The 22,349-nt window shown below is 45.7% G+C and overlaps 2 protein-coding genes across 4 annotated transcripts in view; one reads left to right on the top strand and one right to left on the bottom strand.

Annotated features, from left to right (window-relative positions):
• Positions 1-1,211: 1,211 nt before the first annotated feature.
• On the bottom strand, positions 1,212-21,096 carry RAB2B (RAB2B, member RAS oncogene family). Of its 3 annotated transcripts, none has more exons than XM_034427058.3 (8): positions 20,778-21,096; positions 13,261-13,332; positions 8,452-8,519; positions 8,184-8,266; positions 5,030-5,122; positions 3,320-3,431; positions 2,337-2,405; positions 1,212-1,746 (listed from the first exon to the last, which is right to left on the bottom strand). In XM_034427058.3, exons 1-8 carry the CDS (start codon positions 20,821-20,823, stop codon positions 1,642-1,644), a joined length of 648 nt encoding a protein of 215 aa, XP_034282949.1. In that variant the 5' UTR covers positions 20,824-21,096; the 3' UTR covers positions 1,212-1,641. The 3 variants fall into 3 exon arrangements, with proteins under 3 accessions (XP_034282949.1, XP_034282950.1, XP_087749907.1); XM_034427059.3 differs by lacking the exon at positions 20,778-21,096 and adding an exon at positions 20,482-20,758; XM_087893781.1 differs by lacking the exon at positions 13,261-13,332 and having other exon boundaries at positions 20,778-21,035.
• TOX4 (TOX high mobility group box family member 4) overlaps positions 21,082-22,349 on the top strand; it is a 39,448-nt gene continuing 38,180 nt past the window's right edge. Inside the window, exon 1 of the mRNA XM_034427057.3 lies at positions 21,082-21,517. Coding sequence (XP_034282948.2) covers positions 21,512-21,517 — 6 coding nt within the window. The 5' untranslated portion in view covers positions 21,082-21,511. The remainder of the gene's footprint in view (positions 21,518-22,349) is intronic.

Below are 22,349 nucleotides of genomic sequence, written 5' to 3'. Positions count from 1 at the left end.
AAAGTGACTTACAACCATTTTTCGCACTTAACGACCATTGCAGCATCCCCATTGTCAAGTGATCAAAATTTGGGCACTTGGCAACCGGGTCATATTTATGATGGTCATAGTGTGCTAGGATCACATCAGGGGTGATATCTACTTACCTTCCTTACCGGTTTGGGGTCACATGTGCGCACAGACTTTCTGCACATGCACAGAGGGTAAAAACATATTACTTCCTGGTTAAAACCAGGAAGTAACGACACCCAGGCAAGTGGGCAGAGCTTTGCTCCGCCATCACTACCGGTTCTCCGAACCACCCGCCACGATCGCTACCGGATCGCCCGATCCAGTCAGAACCGGGAGCATTTCACGCCTGGATCCAGTAATCACCATTTGCAACCTTCGCTCAACAACCGCGTTGCTAACTGAATGACTGCAGCGATTTGCTAACGGCGGCGGCGAGGAAGTTCGCAAAGCGGAGCAAAACTCGCTTAACCGCCGTTTTGCTTAGCCCCAACGTTCGGCTGCAGTAGTCATACGTCTGTTGTGGCTCCGACCCCTGAGGCCGACTTATCGGAGGGAGAAGGCTCCGAACATGAAGGAGTTGGCCAGGCCTCCCTCTCCAGGACCCTCCTCTCTGGTAATGCCTCAGGTGTCTCCCATAGGAGAAGAGATTGGCCAGGAGCCAGATATCTCCTCACAGTCAGACAGTGAAGGAGATAAGTCTTGGCTGGATCCACGCCAGCGTCGGAGAGACAAGCGCACGCAACAGAAAAGGAGCGTGCCAGAGATTAAGCTGAGTCACTGGACCACACCCCACAGGGGTTATAAGGGGGTGAGGTGGCCATTCAGACTCTGTGACGGACAAAACTAACTACTATCGAGTCACATTGCATCTTTGGAAACAACATTATCTGCCTTGGATTTAATTACGGACTGGACTTGACAATTCTTGAACTGTGTGTCTCTTGTTTATGAGTAAAGTTCTTGGCAAGCAGCTACTGGGTTGCTGCCAATCCTCTTATCGAAAGAATTGGTTGTCTGCCAGTTTATTTAACTCCCGGCTGTCTGTTTGTGTGTCTGTGAGAGACGGGGACAGAACAACGTCGAGGGCTACTTCCTCCATTGGAAAGTTGCGTTGAAAGAATTACCATGGCAGAATATGAAACAAATCCTTTTGTCTAGTAGTCCGTCGCTTCCCTCGCCCGCGGGAAAAGAGCCAGATAAAAGGAAAAGTGAAAACGTTTAATAGGAAGAGCGGAGAAAGCGTACATCACAGCTGAATATTAAAATCGGGCATGGCGACCTGAAAGATCCCACCCAAATTAAACGAGTCCAAGGTAGGGAAGTTTTCAACGGTGGGGAGAAAAGTCACTGCTGACAGAAAGCCAGACTGGAGGAGAAAAATAAAATACCTTTTCTTCTAGAAGGAAGACTGGTCAGCCCTTATGGGGAAATTTTGGAAAGGGACGGTCTAGCCCCCAGCCACAGATTTGATTCAGGTTAGCCCCAAATCCATATAAAAAGGGGAAAGGACAACTCGACTGGAAAATCCTTGCCTCCCCGCCTCCCCCAATACTGTTTGGATAAGAAATAAAAGGCACCATCCTCTGTTTGTTCCCAGCCTCAATGGGCCAGTCAAGATTTCAAGCAAACTTAGCAACAGCCCGATCGATCCCCAGAGCCTTGCGGTCCCGGGCGGAGGGGTGATCCACCCGGAATAACTGCTGGTTGTTTAGAGCCAATCCTGATCCCATTGCCCTGGAAAGGGAGAAGAAAAGGGATTTATCCATGTAAACATTGAAAACAAAGTCGGCCTAGTTACCTTAAGCTTATGCTCTACATTTGGGGTGTCAAACTGGATTTCTTCGAGGGCCAGTTCTGTGGGTGTGGCTTGTTGGGCGTGGCAGGGAAAGGATACTGCAAAATCCCCATTCCCTCCCCACTTCTGGGGGAAGGATATTGCAAAATCTCCATTCCCACCCCACTCTGGGGCCAGCCAGAGGTAGAATTTGCTGGTTCTCCGAACTACTCAAAATTTCTGCTACCGGTTCTCCAGAACCTGTCAGAACCTGCTGAATAGCACCCCTGCCCCGCGCGGCCCATTTTTGGCCTTCCCGGCCTCCAGCAACACTTTGCCGGTTAAAAAAGGGCCACGTGGAAGCCCTATATGAGGCAACTTCTGGAGGCAAGTTGTTCCACTGAATAATTGTTCTAACTGTCAGGAAATTTTTCCTTAGTTCTAGGTTGCTTCTCTCCTTGATTAATTATAATAAGACGGCTCTGTCCCATGGACAGAATTCCTGGCTACGGGTTTGATGGAGACCCAGAGAGTCTTCGGTCCAGCTCACCTCATTGGAAATGTCAAGTTCACCCTGCTGGATCTTTCTGTAGATGGCTTTAGCTGTGTTGAGAAAGGCCTGGGAACAGCAAACGGAAAGAAAAAGAAAATTCAAGATCAGCGTAAAATCTGGTAGAATAGACTCCTATTCATCTCGCATGAGAAGAGATATTTGAAACTAAAAAAGAGACCACAAGGTATTCTACATCCTCCACCTGTTGTGGCCCGCCGGTGGTCAGTAGGGTGGGACAGCGAGGAGGTTGGGGAGGAACTTGGGCCAGTCTTGGGAGCCAGGACCATCTGGGAGTTATGCACAGACTCTGGAGCTTCCAGAGTCGGACATCAGAGAGGCAGAGGAACAGGAGGAGCCTGTTCTTGGTGTGCACATGTACAGAGCTGCCAGAAGGCAAGAACAGTTAAAACAAAAGGGACGACTCGGTAGTAAGGCCTGGAGATGATTGGCCCCTCGGAGGCAGAGAGAAAGGTAGACAGCAGCGAGGCAGAGGAACAACTGGAGCCTGTTCCCAGTGCGCGCATGCACTGAGCTGCCAGAAGACAAGAACAACTCAGAAAGCAGGGTTGACTCGGGAATAAAGCCACAACTTGGAGGTGATTGGCCCCTTCCATAGGAAATAAAGAAGCGAACAGGGAGTGGGCTTTTGCAGGAAAACAAGTTGTTCATTCCGTGACTCTGAGAGACTCTGTGCTAAGTTTTCCCTTGTACTGCGGTTGGAAACAAGTTACGTGGCAGCTTGCCAAACGAGTTAAGGTGTGTTGAGAACTATTCCTTTGAAAAAACTGTTTGAACAAACCTTGCTGACTGTGAATGAACGTTAATTCACAGTCGTGTAAATAAAAGAGGCTTTGCCGGGACCAATTCCTGCCTCCTGCTTGTTAAAGTCAGAACACCGCCATCTGGCTGACAGGTTCAGAAGAAGTTATCCCGGGATTTCCAACCGCGGAGTTTCCAACATTTTTTTTTTAAATCCTCACCTCTTCCACGTTGGCTGATGTCTTTGCGGATGTTTCCATAAAAACCATGCCATGTTCCCGGGCGAAAGCCTCCCCTTCTTCTTTCTGCACAACCCGCCGGTGCTCCATGTCACTAGAGGAAAAAAGGCAAACACGCCGGTCAAGAGAGGATAAGAGCATAAAAGCCTCAAAAGAAGAACGATCATCATCTTTGTTTAATGACCCCATAATCCCTTGTGGGATGGAGTCTGGGCAACTGACCTAGGCTTCCTGAGACAGTAAAAAACACACGATTAGTCCCAAAAACCCTCTTTTTACTTCAACGGCTGTGAATTCTGTTCATTCACAGCCCGTAATGAGTCACAAATAGTTTGTAAAGAGTCCGACAGAAGTCTGCCACAGTCTTTCGGGATAAGGCTGATAAGCACCTACCTTTATCTCCCTTGACACACTGCCAAAGACCTAATTGGCAATTAGCTTTGCAAGGCCACATGGAGCACAGAGTCAAAAACGGAGCTTCAGAATTTAAACCGACCAGCACAAACAAAGTTGCTTCCTCCAAAGGCTCAAGTGCCTTTGCTCCTCCTTTATGTTTTATGGGAGGGGCCAATCATCTCCAAGCCCTACTCCCGAGTCGTCCCTTTTCTCTTAACTGTTCTTACCTTCTGGCAGCTCTGTGCATGCGTGCACTGGGAACAGGCTCCCCCTGTTCCTCTGCCTCGCCGATGTCCGACTCTGGAGGCTCTGGAGGCAGCACACAACTCCCAGATGACCCTGGCCCCCTCTCTGCCGCCAACACAGAGCCCTCGTCCGAGCCTTCCCCAGACTCCAGGACTGGCACATGTTCCTCCCCAACCTCCTCACTGTCCAGCTCTGCTGCCAGCTCTGCAGGCCACCGGCAGACCACAATATGAATGGAGCTAGCAGAGTGTTTACTGGCCAGATGCCGTTCCTGTCACCAATGCAGAACATTGTTCAGCAGATATATTCTCACTGAGTGATCAGTGTTAAAAGGCAGTGTGGTGGTAGACCAGTGTGCTCGAAAAACAAATGGGTAGACCGGTGCGCTCCAAAAACAAATATTTATTTATTTATTTAATTAATTAATTAGACTTATATGCCGCCCTATCTCCGCAGGACTCAGGGCGGCTCACAACAATAAACAAAAACAAACAGACCGTTAAAAACAAAGTCCATGATAAAATTGACAAAAGATCCAATAAAAGCCCGTTAAATTCTATTAAAAACCCCCTCAGTCTAGGGCGGCTAGATGGAATAGCCACGTTTTCAGCCCACGGCGGAAGGAGCGAAGGTCGGGGGCCACCCAGAGCTCCAGAGGCAGTTGATTCCAAACGGTGGGTGCCACCTACAGAGAAAGCTCTCTCCCTGGGGGTCACCAGCCGACATTGTCTGGCCGACGGCACCCTGAGTAGGCCCTCCCTGTGAGAGCGCACCAGGCGATGCGAAGTTGTTGCTGGCTGCAGATGGTCCGCCAAATATCCCGGGCCTAAGCCATAGGTAGACCGGTGCCTCCAAAAACAAATGGGTGGACCGGTACAGCTCTGCAAGCAGTTAAAAGCCAAATCCTAAAGAATTGTCATATGACCATCAAACCACGCCCACAAAATAAGCCACGCCCACCGAACCAGTAGTAAAAAATTTTAGAACCCATCCCTGGTGGGTGGGTGAGTGGGAAGGAAAGAAAAACCAGACCAAAGAGCCCACCCTTACCTTTTATTGCCAATCAGCATGATGACCATGTGAGGACTGGAATGCTGCCGAGCGTCTTCTAACCAGGCGTACAAATGGTTGAAAGTTTCCCGCCTGCGGAAAAAACAAGAAAAAAAACAAAAAACAAAAAAACAAAACCCAAAAGTCAAGTTGAAGATGAAAGCGATCAAAGCTTCCTGGAGAAACATCCTCTCCACCCCGCTTGCATTTGAGCTGCAGTTCGGCAGTTCAAATCTCGCCAGGCTCAAGGTTGACTCAGCCTTCCAGCCTTCCGAGGTGGGTAAAATGAGAACCCAGATTGTTGGGGGGGGGGCGAAAGCCTGACTCTGTAAACCGCTTAGAGAGGGCTGCAAAAGCACCGGGAAGCGGTATATAAGTCTAAGTGCTATTGCTTGTCCCCAGAATCTGAGCTGGAGGAACACAGGGGACTGGAGAGGAGTGCCACTTCCATTGTCACTTGGCATACTGGTCCCTGAGGGAAAAAGTCTCTCAGATAAAAGGCTCGAGACCCCAGGTCTACTCAAACCCTTCCTTGTTCCCTTTCTTCCCACTTTTCATAGCAATATCAAACAGAACAGAACAGAATAGAAAATATGGAATGGAATGGAATGGAATGGAATGGAATGGAATAGAATAGAATAGAAAATATGGAATGGAATAGAATAGAACATATGGAATGGAATAGAATGGAATGGAATAGTAGAATAGAATAGAAAATATGGAATGGAATAGAATGGAATGGAAGAATGGAATGGAAGAATGGAATGGAATGGGATAGGATAGAATAGAAAATATGGAATGGAATGGAATGGAATGGAATGGAATGGAATGGAATGGAATGGAATGGAATGGAATGGAATAGAATAGAAAAGAAAATATGGAAGGGAAGGGAAGGGAAGAGAAGAGAAGAGAAGAGAAGAGAAGAGAAGAGAAGAGAAAGAAGAGAAGAGAAAATATGGAATGGAATGGAATGGAATGGAATGGAATGAAATGGAAGAGGAGAGGAGAGGAGAGGAGAGGAGTGGAATTGAGTAGAACAGAACAGAACAGAATAGAAAATATGGAATGGAATGAAATGGAATAGAATAGAATAGAAAATATGGAATGGAATAGAATGGAATGGAAGAATGGAATGGGATAGGATAGAATAGAAAATATGGAATGGAATAGAATGGAATGGAATAGAATAGAATAGAAAAGAAAAGAAAATATGGAAGGGAAGGGAAGGGAAGGGAAGGGAAGAGGAGAGGAGAGGAGAGGAGAGGAGAGGAGAGGAGAGGAGAGAAGAGAAGAGAAGAGAAGAGAAGAGAAGAGAAGAGAAGAGAAGAGAAGAGAAGAGAAGAGAAGAGAAGAGAAGAGAAAATATGGAATGGAATGAATGGAAGAGGAGAGGAGAGGAGTGGAATGGAGTAGAACAGAACAGAACAGAACAGAATAGAAAATATGGAATGGAATAGAATGGAGAATGGAATGGAATAGAATATATTGAATGGGATGGAGAATAGACTAGATTAACTAGAAAATATGGAATGGAATGATATGGAATGGAATGGAATGGAATGGAATGGAGAAGAGAAGAGAAGAGAAGAGAAGAGAAGAGAAGAGAAGAGAAGAGAAGAGAAGAGAAGAGAAGAGAAGAGATTTATTTGGCCAAGTGTGATTAGCTACGTGAGGAATTTGTCTCCGGGGCAGAAGCTCTCAATATACATGCAAAGCAACCTAATAAAAAGGTACATGTCGTGGGACCCAGAAGAAGGGCCTTCTCTGTGGTGTCTCCCTTTCTTTTGGAACATCATCCCTGGGGAGATCAGACTGGCCCCCAATTTGACACTCTTTCGCAAGGCCCTAGTTTTGCCAACGACCTAGGGGAACCCAGAGTGGGACGGAGTCCATCAAGAGGCCTGTTAGATTGCTGCTTGTCACCAAGGGGCGGGGAATTATTGTTTTCATTCTTTGTATGTTGGGATTTTTATCTTTTGCAAGCCACTTAAAGAGTCCCTGAAATTGAATGGGCAGCCACGTAAATTGTCTAAAGAAAGAAAGAAATTGGCCTGTTTAGGGAATATTAAGTTTCACTCATCTCTCTATCCCAGGGGTGTTAAACTTGATTTCATTGAGGTCTGCATCAGGGTTGTGTTTGAGCTCGGAGGCCCGGGGTGGGTGGGCGTGGCTGGGGGTGGCCGTGGCTGGGGGTGGCCGTGGCACAGGGGTGGCCATGAGATGGGACTTGTGTTGGGGGCACCTGTGGTAGCCAAGTGCTAAGGCAGGACTTCGCTGAGACCCTCCCGCCCTCTCATTATAATCTTCCTTCCTTCCTTCCTTCCTTCCTTCCTTCCTTCCTTCCTTCCTTCCTTCCTTCCTTCCTTCCTTCTTCTTTTCCCTTCCCTTTGTTGTGGCCCACCAGTTGCCAGTGGATCTGGCAGCAGATTCGGACAGTGAGGTTGGGGAGGAACATGGACCAGTCCTGGAGTCTGGGGAAGGCTCTGATGAGGGCTCTGTGTTGGAGGCAGAGAGGGGGTCAGGGCCATATGCCAGTTAACAGTTGCCTTCGGAGTCAGACATCAGTGAGGCAGAAGAACAGCTGAAGCCTTTCCCAGTGTGCACATGCGGAGAGTTGTCAGACGAAGGGAACAGCCAAAGAACAAGGGTCGACTAGGGAGTAAGGCCACAGGTGGACGATGAATGGCCCCTCCCAGAGGGAATAAAAGAGGAGCGAAAGGGGAGTGGAGTTTGCAGGAGACAATTAGTTCATTCCTGCATTCTTGCCAAGTATTGCGGATATCGGCCTGGCCACTCTCCAAGCCTGATAAAGGTTGGTAATTGGGAACTATCTTGAAAGACAGTGGGAGAGGAAAGACTTTGCTGGAGAGGAATTCACTGTAAATTAAATAAAAGGGGTTTATCGGGACGAGGACTCGGCTTCGTGCTGCTGGGGAAGCCTAGGTCCGTACACCCCCTTCATTCTCCTTTCTTCTTCCTTCCCCTCTTTCCTTCTTTTTCTTTCCTTGCTTGCTCTATCCGAATAATTCCGGCAGCTTAACGGAAGGACCTGCAAGACCATCAATGGTCCTTCAAAACCCAAAAGTTGGGAACCGCCGGGCTAAACCATGAAACCTGATCCATGTCTAGGTTGTGCGTTGCGGTTGGGCCTCACCTGGTGATGTCATAGACCAAGAGCGCCCCGGCTGTTCCTCGGTAATACGAGCGGGTGATCGAACGGAAGGATTCCTGGCCAGCCTTCGGAGCAAAAGAGAAGCACCCAGAATTACACATCCGACCTAAAGCATGAGCCACAACTGCACCACGGTTGTGGAGGTGGGATGGGAGCCGAGAGCAACGGCTCCTTGCTCCTTCTGGACAATCCAACCCCGGTGATCTCTTTTCCACACACCCTACCGTTCCCACACAAGAGGATTCCTCACCGTATCCCAAATCTGCAGTTTGATCTTTTTGTTTTCAATGGTAATCATCCGCGCCCCGAACTCCACACCTGGTGGGGAAATGGAAAAGGAAGAGATTCAACTAGCGGTGAAATCTGGCCGGATCTATCCGGTTCGCACAAACCGGTAGCGCCAGTGGCGGGAGGCTCCACCCAGCTGCCGGGACGTCATTACGTCCCATTTTTGACCCTCTTTGCACATGCACAGAAGAGGCGCACGGGTTCACACTTCCCAACTGGTAGCGACGGTAAGTGCATTTCACCGCTGGATTGGACAGGAACCAGGCTCAGTGGGCTGGGCTCTCACTTGCTCCCCGCTTTCTTGGCATGATCCCCCCAGACTTGGATGAGGAAGGCAAGAATGTGGGGGGGAGGATCGAGAGAAAGGCGGGAAGGAACAGAATGTGGAACAGTTTGTGAAATTAAGAGTCCAACAAGCAGAAGTACAAAAGAAGGAATAACCACAGAGTTCCAGACACCGGGTGTTGGAAAATCTAGATTGAAATACACCTCGAAAGTGGGGGAATAGGTTTTTTTTTCAGAGTTAAGACTCATTACCTATTGCCATGATGGTGAACCTATGGCACGCGTGCCCGAAGTGGCACGCACGACGTCGCCCATTCCTTTTTTGGGTTTCTGGCGTGTATGCGTGCACGACGATCAGCTGGCCTTTTTGCATGCGGCAGTGCCAGAACCTAGGAAAGCTGGTCTTCTGTTTTCCTAAGAGAGCATGCGCGCCACCCAGCTGATCGTCGTATGTGCATGTACGTCAGAAACCCCAGAAGAGTAGCTGGCTGAAACCGGAAGTTCAGTAACTGAAATCAGAAGCTCATTTTCTGGCGCGTGCATGTGCCCTGGTCAGCTCCTCTTCTGGGTTGCGGCCCAGGTGCGCGCATGCATGCGTTCTCTTTTCGGCACTCGGTGCCGAAAAGGTTCGCCATCACTGACCTATTGTGTCGGGAAAACAGAAGGTAAGGGAAAAGAAATGATGCTTTAGCACAGTGATGGCGAACCTTTTCGGCACCGAAAGGTGTGCGTGTCTGGACTGCAACCCGGAAGAGGAGTTGCCCAGGGCGCATGCGCACCCCCAAAAATGAACTTCCGGTTTCAGCTACTGAACTTCTGGTTTCAGCCAGCTACTCTTCTGGGTTTCTGGCATTCATGTTCACACAACGATCAGCTGGCTGGCGGCATGCTCATGCAGGAAAAAAGACCAGCTCTTCTAGTTTCCGGCACTGCTGCATGCAAAAAAGGCCAGCTGATTGTCGCGCGAGCATGCGCACCAGAAACCCGGAAGAGGAATGGGCAATGCCACGCGTGCCAGGTGACATGGTTCCACTTGGGCACACATGCCATAGGTTTGCCATCCCGGCTTTAGCATCTTGAATCAGCTGATTTGAAATCACACCTTACCGCCTTAAACCTAACTCTGTTTACTCATTCAACCTGTGTTTCTCTTTCAACCTTGTTCTTGTTTTTGGCTTCTTTCTTTGCCATCACCTTTTCCTACCCGTGATGGCGAACCTATGGCACATGTGCCAGAGGTGGCACATGGAGCCCTCTCTGTGCCACGCACTCCATTGCCAGCTGCTCTTCTGATTTCCGGCAGCTGGTTTTTGCGGGCGCTGGAGCGCCAGAAAATGGCCGAAAAATGGCCCAAGAAAGGCCTGAATATGGCCAAAGAAACGGTAAAAAAACAGGCATGTACGTGCCAACCAGCTGGACTTCAGGTTTCTGGCGCGCGTGCATTCATGCACATGAACGCGCGTTACGGTTTGGGCACTTGGTGCCGAAAAAGTTCGCCATCACTGCCATATACTGTACAAGATATTCTTCGCTGGTTTAGGGAATTCTGAAAGTTCAAATCCACCTATCTTAAAAGTTGCCAAGTTGTGAAAAACACTGTTTTTTACAAACATCTCAGCGACAACCGACTCAAACTGGATGTTCAACTCGCAAATGGGTTATTACAAATTGTTCCCGTTACCCCCCCCCCCCAGAATACTGTATGCCTAAATGATCCTGTTGGGAGTAATGATGCCCAATTTAAGAACCACTGCTTCTCTACTAATCCAGCAATCAATAAACAACCCTTGTGTAGAATACATTGCGACATGTTGATGTGGTGAATTGATTTTGAATAGTGGGATAAGTAGACGTTATAATCCTTGCTTACAACAATCAGTACTTATCTATTCTGTCCTGGTTCATTAAAAAAAAAACCCTGATCTATCTTGGAGATTGTATGTATGTATGTATGTATGTATGTACCATATTTTTCAGACTATAAGATGCACCTTGCTATAAAACACACCTAAATTTAGAAGAGGAAAATATAGAAGAGGAAAAGCCTTGAAAACGGGCCGAAAAAAGCCTTGAAAATGGGCCGAAAAAAGCCTCGAAAATGGGATGAAAAAAGCCTCGAAAATGGGATGAAAAAAGTCTCTTGAAAATGGCCAAAAAAGCTTCAAAAACGGGCCCAAAAAAGCCCTGAAAACAGGCTGAAAAAAGGCCCAAGAACAGGCTGAAAAGAGGCCCGAAAAGAGGCCTAAAAAGCCCCAAAAACAGGACGAAAAAAGCCCCGAAAATAGGACGAAAAAAGCCCTGAAAACAGGATGAAAAAAAGCCCTGAAAACAGGCCGAAACAAGGCCCAAGAATAGGCCAAAAAACAGGCCCGAAAAAAGGCTGAAAAAAGCCCTGAAAAAAAGCCGAAAAAAGGCCCAAGAACAGGCCAAAAAAAGGACCAAAAACGGGGAGTGCAGAGCCCAACAAACGGCTGGCGGGTGGGCGGGGCTTCAGCAATCTTCAGTCTATAAGACACACAGACATTTTCACCCCCTTTTGGGAGACAAAAAAGTGTGTCTTATAGTCCAAAAATTACAGTATGTATATGTGAGGCAGTATGGTGTAGTGCAGTGATGGCTAATCTTTTTGCCCTCGCGTGCCAAACGTGGGGGGAGTGTGGGGGGTCGCAGGTGTCCACATCCATAATTCAATGCGCCCCGCCCTCTCGCGCATGCGCATGTGACCCCCACTTCCCCCTGCTTGTGGTACACAATGGCATGGTAGGCTCGGTAGGCCCGTTTTTCCCCCTCCCTAAACTCCAGAGGTTTCTAGGAGCCTGGGGAGGGCAAAAACAGCCTTCCCCATTCCCCCAGAGGCCTTCTGGAGTCTGAAAACAGCCAGTTTCCCGACTTCTGGAGGGACCGGAAGGCCTGAAAATCAGTTGGCTGGCGCGCGCATGCGCGCTGGAGCTGAGATAGGGCAACACTCGCGTGCCCACCAATATGGCTCCATGTGCCACCTGTGGCACCCGTGCCATAGGTTCGCCATCATGGGTGTAGTGGTTAAAGCAGTGTTTCACAACTTTGATATCTTTCTGGACTTCGGCTCCCAGAATTTCTACAGCCAGCAATATGCTAGCCTGGGAATTCTGGGAGTTGAAGCCCATACAACTTAAAAGCTGCAAAGGTTGAGAAACACTGGCTTAAAGTACCAAGCTAGAAACTGGGAGACTGTGAGTTCTAGTCTCGCTCTCGTCACACCCTTGGGCCGGTCACTTTCTCTCAGCCCTAGGAAGGAGGCAAGGCCAAGGCACTTTTGAAATCTTGCCAAGCAAACTGGAGGGATTCATCCAGGCAGTCGCCAGGAGTCGAGACTGATACAAAGGCACAAAAATATGTATTTATTCACTTTTGTAATACTTGCAAGAAAATGACATGGATTTCTAGATCGGAAATTAGAGACTGCACCAGATTTTGTCTATATGCTTGGTTAGGGTTTATGACTGGCTTATTTTATGATTAATGTTATTAGGATCGTAGGACCATTAAGGGATTTACTTATTTCTATACATTTATATGTTGCCTCATCTGGGCAGCTATATGTTATTGATTTGGATAGCATAATTTATTATTTTCATTTATATATTTATTTATTATCAAATTTATAAGGTTATTGCATTACGTTCTTGATTAAGTTATCTTTCCATTAATATAAAATTTTATGCTACTACTCCAAAAGAAGTGGTGTTATTAGCTAGTTTTAGAAAATACACTTTCTCAAAAGGTTTCCACAATTTTGGCCACTATTCTATCTATCTATCTATCTATCTATCTATCTATCTATCTATCTATCTATCTATCTATCATATCTACCTATCTATCTATCTATCATATCTACCTACCTAACCTAATCTAATCTAATCTAATCTAATCTAATCTAATCTAATCTAATCTAACCTATCTATCCATCCATCCATCCATCCATCCATCCATCCATCTTTTTTTTTCTTCGATTCAATAGTGTCCGATTTTCAAAAATGGTCTGGGCAGGTCCTTGCAATTTTTGTTGGCAATTCCCCACCCACCCAAAAAGTGGTTTGCCGGTGCCGTCTCCTTCCTAAGGCTGAGAGAAAATGACTGCCCCAACGTCATCCAGTTGGCTTTGTGCCAATGTTGGAACTAGAACTCAACTTCTAGTCACCTCCTGGTGAAATGGGCGCCAAACAAATTTAATCAATTCTCCTGTTTTCTATCCTGGGGCCGTAACCACTACACCGAGCTGACTATCCATATTGTATAGAGTATCTATGTTGTAAATATCCCATCTACTATATATTCTCAGCATGTTGGAACATGGAACTGTTGTCTATGTGAGTTTTAACCCCAGTATCCTGTTGGTAATGTAATAATAACAGTGATTTGTCTATCAATAGGGCATCTAGGTAAGCAAATTTCCAAACATTATGGTTCCCCAAGACTCACAGAGCCATCTGGCTTTGATTCTCACCGATTGTCAAATCATGAACAGCCATAAACCGTTTATCTGTGAACTGTAGCAAGAGGCATGATTTCCCGACACCTTAAAAAAACAGATCAAATATTATTGTAAACTCCTACGCTAAAAAAAAGGAGAGATTTGTGTCGAACTTAGGCACTCTATAGAACAATTTACTGATGCATTTATGTTCTTTATCAGTGCAAACTATACCTGTTTAACTTTATAATCCCTCGGTTTTTAATAAACCACATTTCCCTGAGATATAGGAGTGGATCCTAAATTATAGAATAATTAGAAGTGTATTAGAAAGCTCTACTGAATACAGACTCTGAAATTCTGTTTTTGCTGTATTTCTGCATATTAGATATTTGGATTCTTTTGCGGTAAAGCCTTCTAAACTATCTTCTGTTTTGAAGTAAGTCATAAAGATTCCCTCTTTAAGGGAGATAAGCAGTCCGTAATTGTGAAAAATAGATAGATAGATAGACAGACAGACAGACAGACAGATAGATAGAATGAATGGCTGTTGGGGGGCGGGGCTTCGACAATCTTCAGTCTATCTTATATTATATATAACCGTATTTTTCGGACTATAAGACACACTTTTTTGTCTTCCAAAAGGGGGTGAAAATGTCTGTGCATTTTATAGACTGAATATTGCCGAATCCCCACCTATCCGCCAGCCATTTTTTGGCCTCCATACGACCTATTTTCTGGCCTTTTTTTAGCCTTTTTCAGGCCTTCTTTTGGCCCATTTTTGAGGCTTTTTTCAGACTGTTTTTGAGGCTTTTTTTGGCCCATTTTTTCAGAGAAAAAAGCCTCGAAAACAGGCCAAAAAGCCTAGAAAATGGCCCCCCAAAAGCCTCAAAAATGGGCAAAAAAGCCTCAAAAATGGACAAAAAGAGCCCCAAAAAGGGGCTTCAAAAAGGGGGCGAAAAAAACCTCAAAAACGGGCCGGAAAAAGCCCCCAAAACAGGCCGAAAAAAGGCTTGAAAATGGGCTGAATAAAGCCCCAGAAACAGGCCAAAAAAAGACTGGAAAAGGCCCCAAAAAAGGGAGGCCAAAAACTTTTTGTTGTTGTTTTCCTCTTCTAAATTTAGGTGTGTCTTATAGTCAGAAAAACATGGTCGGTAGATAGATAGATAGATAGATAGATAGATAGATAGATAGATAGATAGATAGATAGATAGACAGACAGACAGACAGACAGACAGACAGACAGACAGACAGAGACAGACAGACAGATAACAAATAATGGGGGTTTCTACAAATGCAAGTCAAATTAGCACTAGGAAAAAAGCAACTCTGATCAACCCAATTTGCCTAGAATACAGATAGTCCTCGACCTACCGCTCACTTAGTGACCATTCAAAGTTACAACAGCCCTGGAAAAAAGTGACGTAGGACCATTTTTCAGTTACGACCATTCAACCACCACCACTCCTGTGATCATGTGATCAAAACTGAGATGCTTGGCAACTAGTTCACACTTATGACCGTGGCTGCGTCCCAAAGTCATGCGATTCCCCTTTTGCGACCTTCGGACAAGCAAAGTCAGTGGGGAAGCCAGATTCACTGAACAAGCGGGGTGACCGACTTGTCAACCGCAATGATTCACTTAACAACTGCGGCGAGAAAGGTCGTAAACTCGGGCAAAACTCACTTAACAAATATCTCACTGAACAAAGAGAAATTTGGGGCTCCGTTGGGGTCGTAAGTCGAGGACTACCTGTACTTCCTTTTAGAGAGGGAAACGGACTCCCAAAGAAGTTTCTTGAGTCTTCATCTTGCTTTCCATCCCATAATATACTCTGGACAAAAGATACGGAGAAGTGTTTTCTAAATTTGGGGATTTTGAAGACGGTTGGACTTCAATTCCCATGCTTTTTAAAGCTTCCGAATTTGAAAAGCACCAGTCCGGAGTCATTTCTTGCCGCATTTGTTAAATGAATCAGTGCGGTTGTTAAATGAGTAACCTGGTTGTTAAGTGAATCCAGCTTCCCCGTTGACTTTCCTTATCAGGTCGCAAAAGGTGAAGAAGCCGCAATCCAGGGACACTGCCATCATCATAAATAGATGCCAGTTTATTGTATTTATATACAATTCTCTCTTCTATGACTTTTATTGTTTTTGATATGATGTTTTTATATTCTTGTAAGCCGCCATGTGCGAACAGGCGGCAATATAGAATAGAAGAGCCTTGGTGGTGCAGCAGACTAAAGTGCTGTTAAATAGCACCAGCTGCCTGCAATTACTGCAAGTTCAAATCTCACCAGGCTCAAGGTTGACTCAGCCTTCCATCCATTCGAGGTAAGTAAAATGAGGACCCGGATTGTTGGGGGCAATAAGCTGACTTTGTATAAAAAAGAACACCGCTTAGGGAGGGCCGAAAGCCCTACTAAGCAGGTATATACAAACGTATGTAGGCTATTGCTTAACGCATTGTAAGCCGCTCTGAGTCTCCGGAGAAGGGCAGCATATAAATTGAACCAATAAATAAATAAATAAATAAATAAATAAATAAATAAATAAATAACAGAGTTGGAAGGGATCTTGGAAGTCTTCTAGGTTAGGTAGGAAACCCTGCTTAGATAGGAAACCCTACACCACTTTAGACGAATGATTATCCAACCTAAATAAAATGAATGAATGAATGAATGAATAAATAAATGGCCACATTTTGATCATGTGACCATGGGGATGGTCGTGTGTGAAAAATGGTCATAAGTCACGTTTTCCAGAGCTGTTGTTAATTTCGAATGGTCATTAAATGAATGGTCGTAAGCCGAGGACTACGTGAAATGGGAGAAGCCGGACTTTCAAATAACTGAACTACATAAAGAGGGAGTCGAACTATTCTCCGAAGCACCTGAGGGCAGGAACAAGAAGCAATGGATGGAAACTAATCGAGGAGAGAAGCAACCTAGAACTAAGGAGGAATTTCCTGAGAGTGAGAACAATTAATCAGTGGAACAACTGGCCTCCGGAAGTTGTGGGTGCTCCATCATTGGAAGTTTTTAAGAAGACATTGGACAACCGTTTGCCTGAAATGATACAGGGTTTCCTTCCTGAGTGGGGGTTTGGACTAGAAGACCATTTTATACTAAATTTATATTGGTAAATATAAATTTGGTATAAAATGGTTTGTCGTGAATGCGACTGCTTGAGGGCTCCTGGATTGGAGCTGAAAGGCAAAAGGGACCAGAATGCCCCCTCCCACATGTTGGGGTAGACCAAGTATCTCAGTAAACACTTAATCTTTCCCCTGGCTCAAGCTAATGAAGGGAGGAGAACTTGTGGCTCAGAAGGTTAATTCAACTGCCTAACATGCAGGAAGCCCAAGTTTGAATCCGAGTAAGGGTATGGCTAGCTGATGACAGCTAAAAGGCTTGAAATAGATCTATACTAGTCTCCCTTTATTTATCAGCAAAGTATATGTGTGTGTGTGTGTGTGTGTGTGTGTGTGTGTGTGTGCATGCTATATATATATGTGTGTGTGTGTGTGTGTACAGTTAATATCTCGGGTTTCTTCCCGTGTAATTGTAAACATATCCTTAAAAGGGTAGTAGCGACGTTTCGACGAAATTGCATTCGTCATCTTCTGGCTGATGTTCTCGGTTTGGTGCTTATGGGCAAACTACTACCCTTTTAAGGATATGTTTACAATTATACGGGAAGAAACCCGAGATATTAACTGTACACACATATATACCCGTGAAAACTTACATACATACATACATACATACATACATACATATATATATGTTTTTCTTCTAGCCAGGTTTTCCCTACGTAACCAAGGTTTTTTGTAGCTCCAGCTCAGTAGAATCACATCCAGGTTCTGGGCTTTTTTCTTTTCTAAGTGGATGTGATTCTACTGAGCTGGAGCTACAAAAAACCTTGGTTACGTAGGGAAAACCTGGCTAGAAGAAAAACACACATAAACCCTACGAAGAAGTAAGAAAATTGATATATATATATATATATAATATATATATGTGTGAGTGTGTGTGTGTGTGTGTGTGTGTGTGTATGGGTTTTCTATCGAATCCCAGAAGGGTATGGCTAGCTGATGAGAGCTAAATAGCTTGAAATAGATCTATACTTGTCTCCCTCTATTTCTTTGTCAGTAAATATAAATTTAACACAATATATATATATATCCACACATACATACACATACACCATATTTTTCGGAGTATAAGACACACTTTCCCCCCCCTAAAAGAGGATGAAAATTTGGGTGCGATTTATACACCGAATGTAGCCTCGGCCACCCGCCAGCCTCCATCCTTTGGCCTCTGCCTCCCAGCAAATTGCCTCCTTGCAGCAAGCACCCCGTTTTAGTTTCAGCTTCAGCACAGCCTGATTAGCACAAGCAGCTGATTTGTCAGTTGGATCGGCCCGACCATCAGCTGTTTCAGGCTGCAGGGATTGCCTATTGCCGCGTCCGTGTGCCCCATTTTCGGCCTCCGCTGTTTGCTACAAGGAGTCAAATTGCTGGGAGGTAGATTTCGTTTTTCTTGTGCTGATAAGGCTGTGCTGAAAATTTATTTATTTATTTATTTATTTATCCATTTTTATGCCGCCCAACTCCTGAGGGACTCTGGGCGGCTAACAACAAAGAATAAAACAATGCGAACAATATCCCATACATAAGTTAAAAACAACTTTAAAACCTATACATTCCAATTAGTGGCCGGATCTCACAAGATCACCGTAGCGAGATCAACGGCCCCAGGCCTGCCGGAAGTGCCAGGTCTTCACCACTTTCCGGAAGGCCAATAGGGTGGGGGCATTTTCAAATGAAAATGAAACTGGCTGTTTGCTGCAAGGAGGCAAATTAAGATTAAGATAATTTTATTTCTATACAAGATTAAGATAATTTTATTTCTCTACAAATTGCTGGGAGGCAGAGGCATTTTTTTTCTTCTTGTTTTCCTCCCCCAAAAAGGTAGGTGCATCTTATAGTCTGGAGTGTCTTATACTCCAAAAAATATGGTTAGAATAGAATAGAATAGAATAGAATAGAATAGAATAGAATAGAATAGAATAGAATAAGAAAGGGAATAGGATAGGATAAGATAGGATAGGATAAGAAAGGGGATAGGATAGGATGGAGAGGAGAGGAGAGGAGAGGAGAGAGGATAGGATAGGATAGGATAGGATAGAAAAGAATAGAATTATTTATTGGCCAAGTGTGATTGGACACACAAGGAATTTGTCTTTGATGCATATGCTCTCAGTGTACATAAAAAGACAAGATACATTCGTCAAGGATCATATGGTACAACCCTTAATGATAATCATAGGGTACAAATATAGATAGATAGATAGATAGATAGATAGATAGATAGATAGATAGATAGATAGGTATATATATATATATATATACACACACACATACATACATACATACATATATATACACATTGCTCCTGGAAGCACGAAGCCGAGAACACCAGCCTGAAGATGACGAATGAGACTTCGTCGAAACGTCGCCAAGAAACCTCCAATTTTACGCGGGAGAAAACCCGAATAACCAAAGACCTACATACAAACACCCGCGAAAACCTCAGAAAACAAATATATATATATATATATATATATATATATATATATATATATATATATATATATATATATATATATATATATATCTTTTTCGTAGGCTTTTATGTGCATATTCTTTCTAGCCAGGTTTTACCTACGTAAACTTAGTAGGTCTGTAGAACAACTAAGTTTACGTAGGTAAAACCTGGCTAGAAAGAATATGCATATATATATATATATATAAAGGCAGGGCTCTATAAAGGGTGTTTATATATTTAGTGACTTCTCTTTGTATTAATCATTAAAACAGTAACTTTAAATGGTTCCTTTCCTAACCTTTTAATAGACCTGCTACTGTGTGTCTGCTATCCTAGAGATAAAATGCCAAACTTATAAACAGAAGGAAGGTTACATTTGTTTCAACCCAGTGTAACTTTGCAGTGATTGTTTTATGTCTTATCAGGAATCTTGGCAGATTTAAAAGCAGTGTTGGGAGAGGTACATACTGAAAAAAAGGAATGCCTGTATACAGGAAGTCCTCGACTTATGACCACTGAGCCCGAACTTTCTAAGCAGGACAGCTGTTAAAAGTCAGTTTTGCCTCATTGTGTGATTTTTCTTGCCACAACCGTTTAAGTGAATCACTGCAGTGGTTAAGTTAGTAACATGATTGTTAAGTAAATCTGGTTTTCCCATTGACCTTGTCAGGTCACCAGAGATGATCACATGATCCCGAGACACTGCAGCCATCATATAGTATATGCCAGTGGCCAAGCCTCTGAATTTTGGTTATAAGTCACTTTTTTTTAGCGCCATTGTAACTTTGAACAGTCACGAAATAAATGGTTGTAAGTCTAAGACGACTTGCAGATCAGTTTCCTCAATTTTGGCTTCTTTTAAGTTGTGTGGACTTCAACTCCCAGAATGCAGTGGTCAAGGTGAAAACCAATGTGCAGTCCACGACTTATGACAATTAAGCCCAAGATTGTTGCTGCTAAGTGAGACAGTTAAGTGAATTTTGCTGCATTTTACGACTTTTTTCCGCCACCGTGTTTAAGTGAATTACTGCAGTTGTTAGGTAAGTCACACGGTCCTTGACTTACGACTGCAATCGAGCCCAAACTTTCTGTCGCTAAATGAGACCGTTGTTAAGTGAATTTTGCCGGCATTTTACGACCTTTCCCGCTACCGTTTTTAAGCGAATTAACTGCACTTGTTAACTCAGCCACCGGGTCCTTGACTTACGACCCGCGATTGAGCCCAAAATTTCCATTGCCAAATGAGAAACTTTTGTTCAGTGAGTTTTTGCCCCATTTTACGACATTCCTTGCCACCATCGTGAAGCAAATCATCGAAGTTGCGAAGCCGATAACCCGGGGTTGTTAAGTGAACCTGACTGTCCACCCCCCCATTGATTTGTCAGAAGGTCCCAAAAAAGGATCCCACGACCTACCTCCCCCCCCCACCTCCGAGGACCCTCCCACCGTCATAAACACGAGTCGGTTGCCAAACGTTTGAATTTTGATCCCGGGAACGTGGGTGGGGAATGCTGCAACAGCCGGCCGTTAAGTGTGAAAAACGGTCACATGTCCCTTTTTTTCAAGCGCCACTTCGAACGGTCACTAAACGAACGGTTGTTAAGCCGAGGACTACCTGTATGGTTAGAGATCAGGCTACCTGTTATAGATTCAATGTCGGTTTCTTCCCTTTTTTTTGTGCTCCAATCTTGGGTCAACCTGAGGCCAGATCGTGGTTTGTCACAAACCTGACCTCAAAAAACCTAACCTAGATTTAACCACGTTCTGATACTAATGCAACCACGGCTCCTAGAGAGTCCCTGGGGTGAGAAAGCGGCTTCATTGAATTCCCCCTTGTCCTTTCTTTGGTCTCGCCATCCAACCCCCACCCCAAAGCCCAGTAGCGCACCCCAAAAAATCTTAGGACACACCCCCTCCTCTCAGCCCCTCCCCTACCGGTGTCCCCGATGATAACGTATTTGAAAAGGTAGGCATAGGACATGGCGCCGAAGGCCCCGGAAGCCCGGCCCCAACCGCCGCTCTCATTCCCACTCGGACGCTCTGGTTTTCCTTTTCCGGTTTCTTTCAATTGAAGGCTAAAGGGATTTAAAAAAAAAAAAAAACCTTTGTCTAGTCCAGACAAAGTCCCCTCCCCACCACCACTCTCCGGCCTCGAAAGGCGGCGGCGACCCTCTAGGATCAGGCGGAAGTTACAACTCCACGGTTGTAACAGCGAACCGTTGGCTTTGACGTCACATCCGCCGGCTTCCGTTGGCCGCTATAGCGTGTGTCTCTCTCTCTCTCCCACCACCACCACCACTACACTCTTCAGTGCCCCTCGAGGCGTCGGAGCCGCTTCCCGCTCGCCTGAGGGGGAATTAAAAACCTGCGGGGAGGGAGAGGAAGAGGAGGAGAAGAAGGAGGAGGAGGGAGAAAGAAATCTCTCTCTCTCTCTCTCTCTCTCTCCCCCCGTTCCTCCCGCTTTCCCAACCCCTGACCATAGAGAAAAGGGAAGGGAAGAAAGGCAACGTGGGGCGGAAGTGACGCGTCCCCGGCCGTCGCCTCTTTGGAGGTGGGCGGCCTCCATTCCGGTTCCGGTCGGAGAGCCCGTGGAGGAAGAAAGCAGGGGGGAGGGGGAGAGTCTGGTAGGGGTCTCCCCCCCTCTTCGTCGCGGCTCCGAAGCGGCGGCCATGGAGGTGAGGGGGCGAGTTGAACCGCCTTGTCCGCCGTGTGGGTGGAGGGGAGGAGGGCGGCGGGAGTCCTGTGGCTGCCGAGGAGGAGGAGGAAGAGGGAGGGGCGGGCGTGGTTGAGGGGGGGGGCTGAGACGTGGGGTGGGGGGGCGGCTGGCGTCAATGGAAGCTGAGGGGCTCGAGAAGAGAGGAGGGCTTGTTTCTCCCACCCCCCCCACCCCCCCCGCCTGCTCTTTCCGACGTTCCCTCTCCCTCCCTCCCTCTCCGGGGTTTGCGGGGTTTAACAGCTCCAGCGGTGGTCCTCAGCCCCCCCTTCGGACCCCATCCGGGCAGGTGGGCTTTCTCGAGACGGATGGCTTGGCCGGTGGCCGTTGGGGAGGGAGGGAGGGAGGGAGGGAGGTGGGGGGGGGTAACGGGTTTAGCTCTTCCCGCTGCTTTGAGTTCCTTTGAGCGGTATGAACACGTGCCCGTTCGAGACCGTGTGGATATATCTATGTTATTAAGAGTTCACCGTGTCAATAGGTTGTCCGTCTGTCTATCATCTGTATCTATCATCTATCTTCTCTCTTATCTATTTATCTACTATCTGTCAGTCTCTCATCTGTCTGTATATCTTCTCTCTCTTCTCTGTCTATCTTCTGTGTCTATCTGTCATCTATCTTCTCTCTTATCTATCAGTCTGTCTATGATCTGTCTACATCATCTGTGTCTGTATCATCTGTTTGTCTTCTCTCTCATCTGTCTGTGATCTGTCTATATCATCTATGTCTATATATGTCGGTCTGTCTATAATCTGTCTCTATCCTCTTATCTATCTGTCTATCTTCTGTGTCTATTA

This window comes from Pantherophis guttatus, chromosome 4 (assembly GCF_059756535.1).
Source record: "Pantherophis guttatus breed Tessera chromosome 4, ASM5975653v1, whole genome shotgun sequence".
Classification (NCBI taxonomy): Eukaryota; Metazoa; Chordata; class Lepidosauria; order Squamata; family Colubridae; genus Pantherophis; species Pantherophis guttatus.
Note: the sequence above shows the minus strand (reverse complement) of the source record. Positions and strands in the feature narration are given on the sequence as shown.